Below are 13,252 nucleotides of genomic sequence, written 5' to 3'. Positions count from 1 at the left end.
TTTGATTCTAGTTGAAAATTGTTTGATTATAGTTGAAAATTGTTTGATTATAGTTTAAATTGTTTGATTCTAGTTTAAATTGTTTGATTTTAGTTGAAAATTGTTTGATTTTAGTTGAAAATTGTTTCATTATAGTTGAAAATTGTTTGATTCTAGTTGAAAATTGTTTGATTTTAGTTGAAAATTGTTTGATTTTAGTTGAAAATTATTTGTTTTTAGTTGAAAATTATTAGTCTTTAGTTGAAATCTTTTGGATTCTAGTTGAAAATTGTTTGATTTTAGTTGAAAATTGTTTGATTTTAGTTGAAAATTATTAGTCTTTAGTTGAAATCTTTTGGATTCTAGTTGAAAATTGTTTGATTTTAGTTGAAAATTGTTTGATTTTAGTTGAAAATTATTAGTCTTTAGTTGAAATCTTTTGGATTCTAGTTGAAAATTGTTTGATTTTAGTTGAAAATTGTTTGATTTTAGTTGAAAATTATTAGTCTTTAGTTGAAATCTTTTGGATTCTAGTTGAAAATGACTAAACTCTGGACTCGATGATAAACAGCAACAACAATGTTCGTCATAAATAGAAACACAATTCTTGTCCTTTTATAGTCGTGTCTCGCTGACGTCACTCGATTATAAAAGTGTTCGAGGAGCTGCTGCTTCATCCTCGTCCACGATCTTCTCACAGGATCTTCTCACAGGATCTTCTCTCAGGATCTTCTCTCAGGATCTTCTCTCGGGATCTTCTCACAGGATCTTCTCACAGGATCTTCTCTCAGGATCTTCTCACAGGATCTTCTCACAGGATCTTCTCTCAGGATCTTCTCACAGGATCTTCTCACAGGATCTTCTCTCAGGATCTTCTCTCAAGATCTTCTCATGGCTCCAAAGAAGAAGGAAGAAGCTGCAGCTGCTGCTCCACCGAAGGTTCCTGAGCCAGAGCGTCCCAAGACTCCTGAGTTCAACCCCTCGTCCGTCACGGTAACAACACAAAAGATAATGAATGTAAACTGAGAATAAAAACCTTCTGGTTTAAATAAATAAATATTTAATTATAATAATAATTATTATTAAATAAAACTGTTGATGTTTATAAATAGATTTGTTCAATAAAATGTTTATTAACAAATAAAAACAACGACGAAAGAAGAAGAAAAACTTTAAAAAGGTGAAACTCTGACCTCTAGTGGCAGAAACAAAACATCGCATCTCGTTCTTTTTCCATCGCTCAGAAACCAGCGGGCACTAGTGACGTCACACTCTTCAGTTCACGCATTTTAAATGACGTAGTAACTTTAAACGCGTTCTCATCTGTCAATCAACAAGAGGTCAAAGGTCAACTTTTTTTTTCTTCCAGATGGAATTTTCTGTCGAACAGATCGAGGGTCAGTTTGTGTTGTTGTGTGTTTTTACATGAGTGTGTTGTTGTGTGTTTTTACATGAGTGTGTTGTTGTGTGTTTTTACACGAGTGTGTTGCTGTGTGTTTTTAGATCAGTGTGTTGTTGTGTGTTTTTACATGAGTGTGTTGTTGTGTGTTTTTACATGAGTGTGTTGTTGTGTGTTTTTACATGAGTGTGTTGTTGTGTGTTTTTACAAGAGTGTGTTGTTGTGTGTTTTTACATGAGTGTGTTGTTGTGTGTTTTTACATGAGTGTGTTGTTGTGTTTTTTTACATGAGTGTGTTGTTGTGTGTTTTTACATGAGTGTGTTGTTGTGTGTTTTTAGATCAGTGTGTTGTTGTGTGTTTTTACATATGTGTATTAGTAAGTAAGTAAGTAAGTAATATTTATTTATATAGCGCTTTTCGAGACCAGGGTCACAAAGCGCTTAAACAATCAAAACAATATTCAAAAAAGTACATACTTTAAAGATCAAGATAATACTGAGAACAACACAGGAGTTCGAGAAATTCAAGGAAAAGCCTGAACAAATAGAAACGTCTTAAGATGTTTCTTGAAGGAGTCAGTAGATCATCAAACACAGATGTTTCTTGAAGGAGTCAGTAGATCATCAAACACACATGTTTCTTGAAGGAGTCAGTAGATCATCAAACACAGAGATGTTTCTTGAAGGAGTCAGTAGATCATCAAACACAGATGTTTCTTGAAGGAGTCAGTAGATCATCAAACACAGATGTTTCTTGAAGGAGTCAGTAGATCATCAAACACAGATGTTTCTTGAAGGAGTCAGTAGATCATCAAACACAGATGTTTCTTGAAGGAGTCAGTAGATCATCAAACACAGATGTTTCTTGAAGGAGTCAGTAGATCATCAAACACACATGTTTCTTGAAGGAGTCAGTAGATCATCAAACACAGATGTTTCTTGAAGGAGTTAATAGATCATCAAACACAGATGTTTCTTGAAGGAGTCAGTAGATCATCAAACACAGATGTTTCTTGAAGGAGTCAGTAGATCATCAAACACAGATGTTTCTTGAAGGAGTCAGTAGATCATCAAACACAGATGTTTCTTGAAGGAGTCAGTAGATCATCAAACACACAGATGTTTCTTGAAGGAGTCAGTAGATCATCAAACATAGATGTTTCTTGAAGGAGTCAGTAGATCATCAAACACAGATGTTTCTTGAAGGAGTCAGTAGATCATCAAACACAGATGTTTCTTGAAGGAGTCAGTAGATCATCAAACACAGATGTTTCTTGAAGGAGTTAGTAGATCATCAAACACAGATGTTTCTTGAAGGAGTCAGTAGATCATCAAACACAGATGTTTCTTGAAGGAGTCAGTAGATCATCAAACACAGATGTTTCTTGAAGGAGTCAGTAGATCATCAAACACAGATGTTTCTTGAAGGAGTCAGTAGATCATCAAACACAGATGTTTCTTGAAGGAGTTAGTAGATCATCAAACACAGATGTTTCTTGAAGGAGTCAGTAGATCATCTAACACAGATGTTTCTTGAAGGAGTCAGTAGATCATCAAACACAGATGTTTCTTGAAGGAGTCAGTAGATCATCAAACACAGAGATGTTTCTTGAAGGAGTCAGTAGATCATCAAACACAGAGATGTTTCTTGAAGGAGTCAGTAGATCATCAAGAGCAAAGAGAGAGAAGATCGTTCCAAAGCTTAGGAGCAACAGCCTGAAAAGATTTCTCTCCTCTGGTCCTGAGCCGTGTGCGTGGAACCATAAGTAGATTCTGATCCACAGACCTCAGAGCCCGAGCTGGGGTGTAAGTCTGGATCAGATCACTGATGTAAGGAGGAGCCTGACCATGAATAGATCTGAAAGTAAGAACCAGAATTTTAAAGTTGATCCTGAAAGAAACTGGAAGCCAGTGAAGAGTTTGAAGGAGAAATGTGAGTTCTTCTACTAGAGCGGCTCAGAGTTCTGGCTGCAGTTTTGTATGAACTGCAGACGAGAAGATCCTTCTTGTTAAGACATGAAAACAAACTGTTACAATAGTCCAGACGAGAAGAAACAAACACATTATAAGATCCAGATCATGTTCCGACAACATTTCCCTAAGTTTAGAGATTTTTCTCAGTTGAAGGAAACAGTTTCTGGTCAGTTTTCTACAGAGTTGAACAAGAGACATGTCTTTATCAAATACAACACCCAGGTTTCTCAGGCTCAGTTTGACAGACTGACTTAAGTCACTCAAGTACTGACTCAACCCTGGAATCTTATCATCAACAATCACCAGAGTTTCAGTTTTGTTCACATTTAGCTTCAAAGTGTTTTCACTCATTGTTTGATTTCTAGCAAACAATTGACTAAGTTCAGCCTCTGGGCCTCAGTTGGGTCAAAAGAGCAGTAGAGCTGGATGTCATCAGCAAACATGTGATAAGAAACATCTGGAAATCTCTGAATGATTTTACCGAGGGGAATCAAGTACAGCAAAAACAATAAAGGACCCAGAACAGAACCTTGAGGGACTCCACACAACAGATCTGCCGATTCAGACCTCATTTGATTGGCAGATACACTAAAACTGCGCCCAGAAAGGTAAGATGAGAACCATTCTAACACAGACCCAGACAGTCTTCATCCCTCAGTCTTCTCAGCAGGATCTGGTTCAACTGTGTCAAAGGCTGAGGACAGATCCAAGAGAACCAGAACATCATGATGTCACTGGACACTTTCAGTAAAGCTGTCTCCGTAGAGTGATGGTTACTGAAGCCAGACTGAAACTTCTCATGGATGTCGCTCTGATCCAGGAACAGCTGCTCAGACACCACCTTCTCCAAGATCTTGGACAAGAAAGGGAGCTTAGAAATAGTTCTGAAATTACTGAGGTCAGTTGGGTCTAAGCCTGGCTTTTTGAGCAGAGGCTCCACAATGGCATGTTTAAATGCATTGGGAAAAACCCCTGTGGAAAGGGAGAGGTTCACCATATTGGTAACTCAGGGGCCAATTACATCAAATACTTTGATAAAAAGCCTACAAGGAAGGACGTCATCTGAGCAAGAGGAGGGTTTCATCTTGTTCACTAGTGCCGAAATATCACCCAAAGATACAGCAGTGAAGGAAGACCAAAAGGAGGAGAGGGGCTCAGAGACAGTAGGGGTTCCAATGAAAAATCTCAACAATGCATTGCTGTCAGCTTAACAGAAGACAGGCGTGATTTGAGGAGCAGGAGACACGAGAGAATTAATCGTGTCAAACAACACTTATTTGCTGCTACCAGTTTTCTGATGTAATCAGATCTAGCAGTTTCCACCATCTCATTGTAAGAAGTCAACAGATCCCTGAGGTGAAGTCTGTGCACCTCAAGTTTAGTGGTTTAATGTGTGTTTTTACATGTGTGTGTTGATATGTGTTTTTTGCATGAGTGTGTTACTATGAGTGTGTTACTATGAGTGTGTTACTATAAGTGTGTTACTATAAGTGTGTAACTATGAGTGTGTTACTATGAGTGTGTAACTCTAAGTGTGTTACTATGAGTGTGTTACTATAAGTGTGTTACTATGAGTGTGTAACTATAAGTGTGTTACTATGAGTGTGTAACTATAAGTGTGTTACTATGAGTGTGTTACTATAAGTGTGTTACTATGAGTGTGTAACTATAAGTGTGTTACTATGAGTGTGTTACTATAAGTGTGTTACTATGAGTGTGTAACTATAAGTGTGTTACTATGAGTGTGTAACTATAAGTGTGTTACTATGAGTGTGTTACTATAAGTGTGTTACTATGAGTGTGTAACTATAAGTGTGTTACTATGAGTGTGTAACTATAAGTGTGTTACTATGAGTGTGTTACTATGAGTGTGTAACTATAAGTGTGTTACTATGAGTGTGTAACTATAAGTGTATTACTATGAGTGTGTAACTATAAGTGTGTTACTATGAGTGTGTAACTATGAGTGTGTTACTACAGGTGTGTAACTATAAGTGTGTTACTATGAGTGTGTAACTATAAGTGTGTTACTATAAGTGTGTTACTATAAGTGTGTTACTATGAGTGTGTTACTATGAGTGTGTAACTATAAGTGTGTAACTATGAGTGTGTAACTATAAGTGTGTTACTATGAGTGTGTTACTATAAGTGTGTTACTATGAGTGTGTTACTATGAGTGTGTAACTATAAGTGTGTTACTATGAGTGTGTTACTGTGAGTGTGTTACTATGAGTGTGTTACTACAGGTGTGTAACTATAAGTGTGTTACTATGAGTGTGTAACTATGAGTGTGTTACTATGAGTGTGTAACTATAAGTGTGTTACTATGAGTATGTGACTATAAGTGTGTTACTATGAGTGTGTTACTACAGGTGTGTAACTATAAGTGTGTTACTATAAGTGTGTTACTATGAGTGTGTAACCATAAGTGTGTTACTATAAGTGTGTTACTATGAGTGTGTAACTATAAGTGTGTTATTATGAGTGTGTTACTATAAGTGTGTTACTATGAGTGTGTTACTATAAGAGTGTAACTATGAGTGTGTTACTATAAGTGTGTTACTATGAGTGTGTTACTATGAGTGTGTAACCATAAGTGTGTTACTATGAGTGTGTAACTATAAGTGTGTTACTATGAGTGTGTAACTATGAGTGTGTTACTATAAGTGTGTTACTATGAGTGTGTTACTATGAGTGTGTAACCATAAGTGTGTAACTATGAGTGTGTAACTATAAGTGTGTTACTATGAGTGTGTAACTATGAGTGTGTTACTATAAGTGTGTTACTATGAGTGTGTTACTATGAGTGTGTAACCATAAGTGTGTTACTATGAGTGTGTAACTATAAGTGTGTTACTATGAGTGTGTAACTATGAGTGTGTTACTATAAGTGTGTTACTATGAGTGTGTTACTATGAGTGTGTAACCATAAGTGTGTTACTATGAGTGTGTAACCATAAGTGTGTTACTATGAGTGTGTAACTATAAGTGTGTTACTATGAGTGTGTTACTATAAGTGTGTAACCATAAGTGTGTTACTATGAGTGTGTAACTATAAGTGTGTTACTATGAGTGTGTAACTATGAGTGTGTTACTATGAGTGTGTAACTATAAGTGTGTTACTATGAGTGTGTTACTATAAGTGTGTTACTATGAGTGTGTAACTATAAGTGTGTTACTATGAGTGTGTAACTATAAGTGTGTTACTATGAGTGTGTTACTATGAGTGTGTAACTATAAGTGTGTTACTATGAGTGTGTAACTATAAGTGTGTTACTATGAGTGTGTTACTACAGGTGTGTAACTATAAGTGTGTTACTATGAGTGTGTAACTATAAGTGTGTTACTATGAGTGTGTAACTATAAGTGTGTTACTATGAGTGTGTTACTACAGGTGTGTAACTATAAGTGTGTTACTATGAGTGTGTAACTATAAGTGTGTTACTATGAGTGTGTAACTATAAGTGTGTTACTATGAGTGTGTTACTATGAGTGTGTAACTATAAGTGTGTTACTATGAGTGTGTAACTATAAGTGTGTTACTATGAGTGTGTTACTACAGGTGTGTAACTATAAGTGTGTTACTATGAGTGTGTTACTATGAGTGTGTTACTATGAGTGTGTAACCATAAGTGTGTTACTATGAGTGTGTAACTATAAGTGTATTACTATCAGTGTGTAACTATAAGTGTGTTACTATGAGTGTGTAACTATGAGTGTGTTACTACAGGTGTGTAACTATAAGTGTGTTACTATGAGTGTGTAACTATAAGTGTGTTACTATAAGTGTGCTACTATAAGTGTGTTACTATGAGTGTGTTACTATGAGTGTGTAACTATAAGTGTGTAACTATGAGTGTGTAACTATAAGTGTGTTACTATGAGTGTGTTACTATAAGTGTGTTACTATGAGTGTGTTACTATGAGTGTGTAACTATAAGTGTGTTACTATGAGTGTGTTACTGTGAGTGTGTTACTATGAGTGTGTTACTATAAGTGTGTTACTATGAGTGTGTAACTATAAGTGTGTTACTATGAGTGTGTTACTACAGGTGTGTAACTATAAGTGTGTTACTATGAGTGTGTTACTATGAGTGTGTTACTATGAGTGTGTAACCATAAGTGTGTTACTATAAGTGTGTTACTATGAGTGTGTTACTATAAGTGTGTTATTATGAGTGTGGTGTGTTACTATGAGTGTGTTACTATAAGAGTGTAACTATGAGTGTGTTACTATAAGTGTGTTACTATGAGTGTGTTACTACAGGTGTGTAACTATAAGTGTGTTACTATGAGTGTGTAACTATAAGTGTGTTACTATGAGTGTGTAACCACAAGTGTGTTACTATGAGTGTGTAACTATAAGTGTGTTGATTCAACACTTGTGTCCTCAGACTTCAAGGACTCGTTCCAGTTGTTCGACCGGACGCCCAGTAACGAGATGAGGATCAGCTTCTCTCAGTGTGGAGACGTGATCCGAGCTCTGGGTCAGAACCCGACCAACACCGAGATCACATATGTGCTCGGGAAACCCAAACCTGAAGGTAGAACCTGGACCTGAACCTTCTTCTCCTGTTCTTCTCATGTTCTTCTCCTGTTCTTCTCCTGTTCTTCTGCTGTTCTTCTACTGTTCTTCTGCTGTTCTTCTCCTGTTCTTCTCCTGTTCTTCTCCTCTTCTTCTGCTGTTCTTCTCGTGTTCTTTTGCTGTTCTTCTCCTGTTCTTCTCATGTTCTTCTCCTGTTCTTCTCCTGTTCTTCTGCTGTTCTTCTCCTGTTCTTCTCCTGTTCTTCTCCTGTTCTTCTGCTGTTCTTCTCGTGTTCTTCTGCTGTTCTTCTCCTGTTCTTCTGCTGTTCTTCTCATGTTCTTCTCCTGTTCTTCTCCTGTTCTTCTGCTGTTCTTCTCGTGTTCTTCTCCTGTTCTTCTCGTGTTCCTCTGCTGTTCTTCTCCTGTTCTTCTCCTGTTCTTCTCCTGTTCTTCTGCTGTTCTTCTTGTGTTCTTCTGCTGTTCTTCTGCTGTTCTTCTGCTGTTCTTCTGCTGTTCTTCTGCTGTTCTTCTGCTGTTCTTCTGCTGTTCTTCTGCTGTTCTTCTACTGTTCTTCTCGTGTTCTTCTGCTGTTCTTCTGCTGTTCTTCTGCTGTTCTTCTCATGTTCTTCTCCTGTTCTTCTGCTGTTCTTCTCCTGTTCTTCTTGTGTTCTTCTCCTGTTCTTCTCCTGTTCTTCTCATGTTCTTCTGCTGTTCTTCTCGTGTTCTTCTCGTGTTCTTCTCCTGTTCTTCTGCTGTTCTCCTCCTGTTCTTCTGCTGTTCTTCTCCTGTTCTTCTCCTGTTCTTCTGCTGTTCTTCTCCTGTTCTTCTCATGTTCTTCTCCTGTTCTTCTGCTGTTCTTCTCCTGTTCTTCTCCTGTTCTTCTGCTGTTCTTCTCCTGTTCTTCTCATGTTCTTCTCCTGTTCTTCTCCTGTTCTTCTGCTGTTCTTCTCCTGTTCTTCTCCTGTTCTTCTCCTGTTCTTCTGCTGTTCTTCTCCTGTTCTTCTGCTGTTCTTCTCCTGTTCTTCTCATGTTCTTCTCCTGTTCTTCTGCTGTTCTTCTCCTGTTCTTCTGCTGTTCTTCTCCTGTTCTTCTCATGTTCTTCTCGTGTTCTTCTCGTGTTCTTCTGCTGTTCTTCTCCTGTTCTTCTGCTGTTCTTCTGCTGTTCTTCTGCTGTTCTTCTCGTGTTCTTCTGCTGTTCTTCTGCTGTTCTTCTCGTGTTCTTCTGCTGTTCTTCTCCTGTTCTTCTGCTGTTCTTCTGCTGTTCTTCTCCTGTTCTTCTCATGTTCTTCTCCTGTTCTTCTGCTGTTCTTCTGCTGTTCTTCTCCTGTTCTTCTGCTGTTCTTCTGCTGTTCTTCTCCTGTTCTTCTCATGTTCTTCTCCTGTTCTTCTGCTGTTCTTCTCATGTTCTTCTCCTGTTCTTCTCATGTTCTTCTCCTGTTCTTCTCATGTTCTTCTCCTGTTCTTCTGCTGTTCTTCTCCTGTTCTTCTCCTGTTCTTCTCCTGTTCTTCTCCTGTTCTTCTCATGTTCTTCTCATGTTCTTCTCCTGTTCTTCTCCTGTTCTTCTCATGTTCTTCTCATGTTCTTCTCCTGTTCTTCTCCTGTTCTTCTCCTGTTCTTCTCATGTTCTTCTCCTGTTCTTCTCCTGTTCTTCTCCTGTTCTTCTCATGTTCTTCTCATGTTCTTCTCCTGTTCTTCTCCTGTTCTTCTCCTGTTCTTCTCATGTTCTTCTCCTGTTCTTCTCCTGTTCTTCTCCTGTTCTTCTCATGTTCTTCTCATGTTCTTCTCCTGTTCTTCTCAGCTGATGTTTACGTTTCTTCTCAGACATGCAGAGCCAGATGTTGGACTTTGATCAGTTCCTGCCGATGCATCAGCACATCTGCAGAGCCAAAGATCATGGAACGTACGAGGACTTCGTGGAGGGTCTGAGGGTCTTCGACAAGGAAGGCAACGGGACGGTGATGGGGGCGGAGCTGAGACATGTGCTGGCCACGCTGGGTGAGTGGACCGAGGTGTGAGGAGGACGAGACTCACCTGGTCTGTTGTGCAGGTGAGAAGATGAGGGAGGACGAGGTGGAGCAGCTGATGCAGAACCAGGAGGACGCCAACGGCTGCATCAACTATGAAGCTTTTGTCAAATATATTCTGGCAAATTAAGACGTTTGTCTGAATAAAAATCTCTGGAACTTCTGCTTAAATCTACGTGACTTTGAGACTTGTTTATCTTCTTCTTCTTCTTCTTCTTCTTCTGCTTGTTCTTCACGTGAGTGGAGGTGTGCAGAAGGAGCTGAGAGAGAACGGAGAAAGTGTGTTTTTTGGGCTTTATCTATACTACTATTTATAATTATTTTTTGTTTATAGTTTAATAAATGTTATAGTTTCACTTGGTGAAGTGTGTTGTAAGTTTATTTTCGTTTAAAATGTGTTTTTTTGCGTGTGACGTCACTATGGTGGTGACGGGGGTCTTCACCGGGTTGACTAGGAAGCACGGCGTCAAGGTGGGCTCCGGCTCCAGGTGAGCGTGGAGGAGGTAGCACTGAGGTGGGTGAGAAGGTTGTCACGGCAACATCAGATCGGCAGCTCGGATGAACGGATGTGTTGTTCGTGACCAGACTGGACCTGGCGGGTCGTCTGGTGGAGGAGGTCCTGATGGGTCCTGGAGCAGGTTCTACCTCTGGTGCAGCCTGAGACACGGGTCCTGCTGTCAAACGTTCCTCCTTCATCAGAGACCAGCTGCTGGTCCGAGAGCTTCAGACACAGAAGGTAGTTTCCTCTGAAGAAGATCTGTCTGGATGTAAGTCTCTCTGTTGAAGCTCAGACGAGTCTTCATGATCCTGAACAAGAAGGACGAGGATCTGGATCAAGTTCGTTGTCAAGGTGGACAACTTTGATACTTTGATGACCTGATGTTCGCCTCGTCCCCGACTATGAGGTGCTTCAGTTGTGGTGGGGAGGGTCACCTGATGGAGGGTCACCTGATGGAGGGTCACCTGATGGAGGGTCACCTGATGAAGAGTCACCTGATGGAGAGTCACCTGATGGAGAGTCACCTGATGAAGAGTCACCTGATGGAGAGTCACCTGATGGAGGGTCACCTGATGGAGGGTCACCTGATGGAGGGTCACCTGATGAAGAGTCACCTGATGGAGAGTCACCTGATGGAGGGTCACCTGATGGAGGGTCACCTGATGGAGGGTCACCTGATGGAGGGTCACCTGATGAAGAGTCACCTGATGGAGAGTCACCTGATGAAGAGTCACCTGATGAAGAGTCACCTGATGGAGAGTCACCTGATAGAGGGTCACCTGATGAAGAGTCACCTGATGGAGGGTCACCTGATGGAGGGTCACCTGATGGAGGGTCACCTGATGAAGAGTCACCTGATGGAGGGTCACCTGATAGAGGGTCACCTGATGGAGGGTCACCTGATGGAGAGTCACCTGATGAAGAGTCACCTGATGAAGAGTCACCTGATGGAGGGTCACCTGATAGAGGGTCACCTGATGGAGGGTCACCTGATGAGAGTCACCTGATGGAGGGTCACCTGATGAAGAGTCACCTGATGGAGGGTCACCTGATGGAGGGTCACCTGATGAAGAGTCACCTGATAGAGGGTCACCTGATGAAGAGTCACCTGATGAAGAGTCACCTGATGAAGAGTCACCTGATAGAGGGTCACCTGATGGAGAGTCACCTGATAGAGGGTCACCTGATGGAGGGTCACCTGATAGAGGGTCACCTGATGGAGGGTCACCTGATAGAGGGTCACCTGATGAAGAGTCACCTGATGAAGAGTCACCTGATGGAGGGTCACCTGATAGAGGGTCACCTGATGGAGGGTCACCTGATGGAGAGTCACCTGATGAAGAGTCACCTGATGAAGAGTCACCTGATGGAGGGTCACCTGATAGAGGGTCACCTGATGGAGGGTCACCTGATGAGAGTCACCTGATGGAGGGTCACCTGATGAAGAGTCACCTGATGGAGGGTCACCTGATGGAGGGTCACCTGATGAAGAGTCACCTGATGGAGGGTCACCTGATGGAGGGTCACCTGATAGAGGGTCACCTGATAGAGGGTCACCTGATGAAGAGTCACCTGATGAAGAGTCACCTGATGAAGAGTCACCTGATAGAGGGTCACCTGATGGAGAGTCACCTGATAGAGGGTCACCTGATGGAGGGTCACCTGATAGAGGGTCACCTGATGGAGGGTCACCTGATAGAGGGTCACCTGATGGAGAGTCACCTGATGGAGAGTCACCTGATGAAGAGTCACCTGATAGAGGGTCACCTGATGGAGGGTCACCTGATAGAGGGTCACCTGATAGAGGGTCAGGAGGTGAAGCAGGTGGGTGAGACAGGTGAAGTAATTAAGACAGTAATAACATAATATCAACTATAATAAAAAAAAAACAACACGATAACAATTTTAAAATAACTATTTAAATGATCATATTTATAATTAAGACAGTAATAACATAATAATAACATCAACTATAATTAAAAACCACGATAATAATTGTAAAATAACTATTTAAATGATCATATTTATAATTAAGACAGTAATAACATAATAATAACATCAACTATAATTAAAAACCACGATAATAATTATAAAATAACTATTTAAATGATCATATTTATAATTAAGACAGTAATAACATAATAATAACATCAACTATAATTAAAAAACACGATAATAATTATAAAATAACTATTTAAATGATCATATTTATAATTAAGACAGTAATAACATAATAATAACATCAACTATAATTAAAAAACACGATAATAATTATAAAATAACTATTTAAATGATCATATTTATAATTAAGACAGTAATAATCATAATAATAACATCAACTATAATTAATAACCACGATAATAATTATAAAATAACTATTTAAATGATCATATTTATAATTAAGACAGTAATAACATAATAATAACATCAACTATAATTAAAAAACCACGATAATAATTATAAAATAACTATTTAAATGATCATATTTATAATTAAGACAGTAATAACATAATAATAACATCAACAATAATTAAAAACCACGATAATAATTATGAAATCACTATTCAAATGATCATATTTATAATTAAGACAGTAATAATCATAATAATAACATCAACTATAATTAAAAACCACGATAATAATTATAAAACAACTATTTAAATGATCATATTTATAATTAAGACAGTAATAATCATAATAACGATGATAATAATATTAACTACAATGAAACCTTTGACTGCTGTTCCGTTGTTGGCCACATGAGGTCAGTGTCGCTCCGATATTCATTTGCAGTTCAGACTAAATTGAAGCTTTTATTGTAAAACATTCTTGTTTTATTCCATCAGTGCCCGT

General features: G+C 39.1%; 1 protein-coding gene across 1 annotated transcript; it reads left to right on the top strand.

Moving 5' to 3' along the window:
- Positions 1-647: 647 nt before the first annotated feature.
- On the top strand, positions 648-10,256 carry myl13 (myosin, light chain 13). Its single transcript, XM_087810240.1, has 5 exons — positions 648-972; positions 1,349-1,376; positions 7,746-7,895; positions 9,698-9,871; positions 9,924-10,256. The coding sequence occupies exons 1-5, from the start codon at positions 871-873 to the stop codon at positions 10,028-10,030; spliced, it is 561 nt and encodes a 186-aa protein (XP_087666366.1). The 5' UTR covers positions 648-870; the 3' UTR covers positions 10,031-10,256.
- The last annotated feature ends 2,996 nt before the right edge of the window (positions 10,257-13,252 follow it).

Source organism: Callionymus lyra, chromosome 16 (genome assembly GCF_982586985.1).
Source record: "Callionymus lyra chromosome 16, fCalLyr1.hap1.1, whole genome shotgun sequence".
NCBI classification, from domain to species: domain Eukaryota; kingdom Metazoa; phylum Chordata; class Actinopteri; order Syngnathiformes; family Callionymidae; genus Callionymus; species Callionymus lyra.
This window is presented reverse-complemented; position numbering and strand designations above follow the sequence as displayed.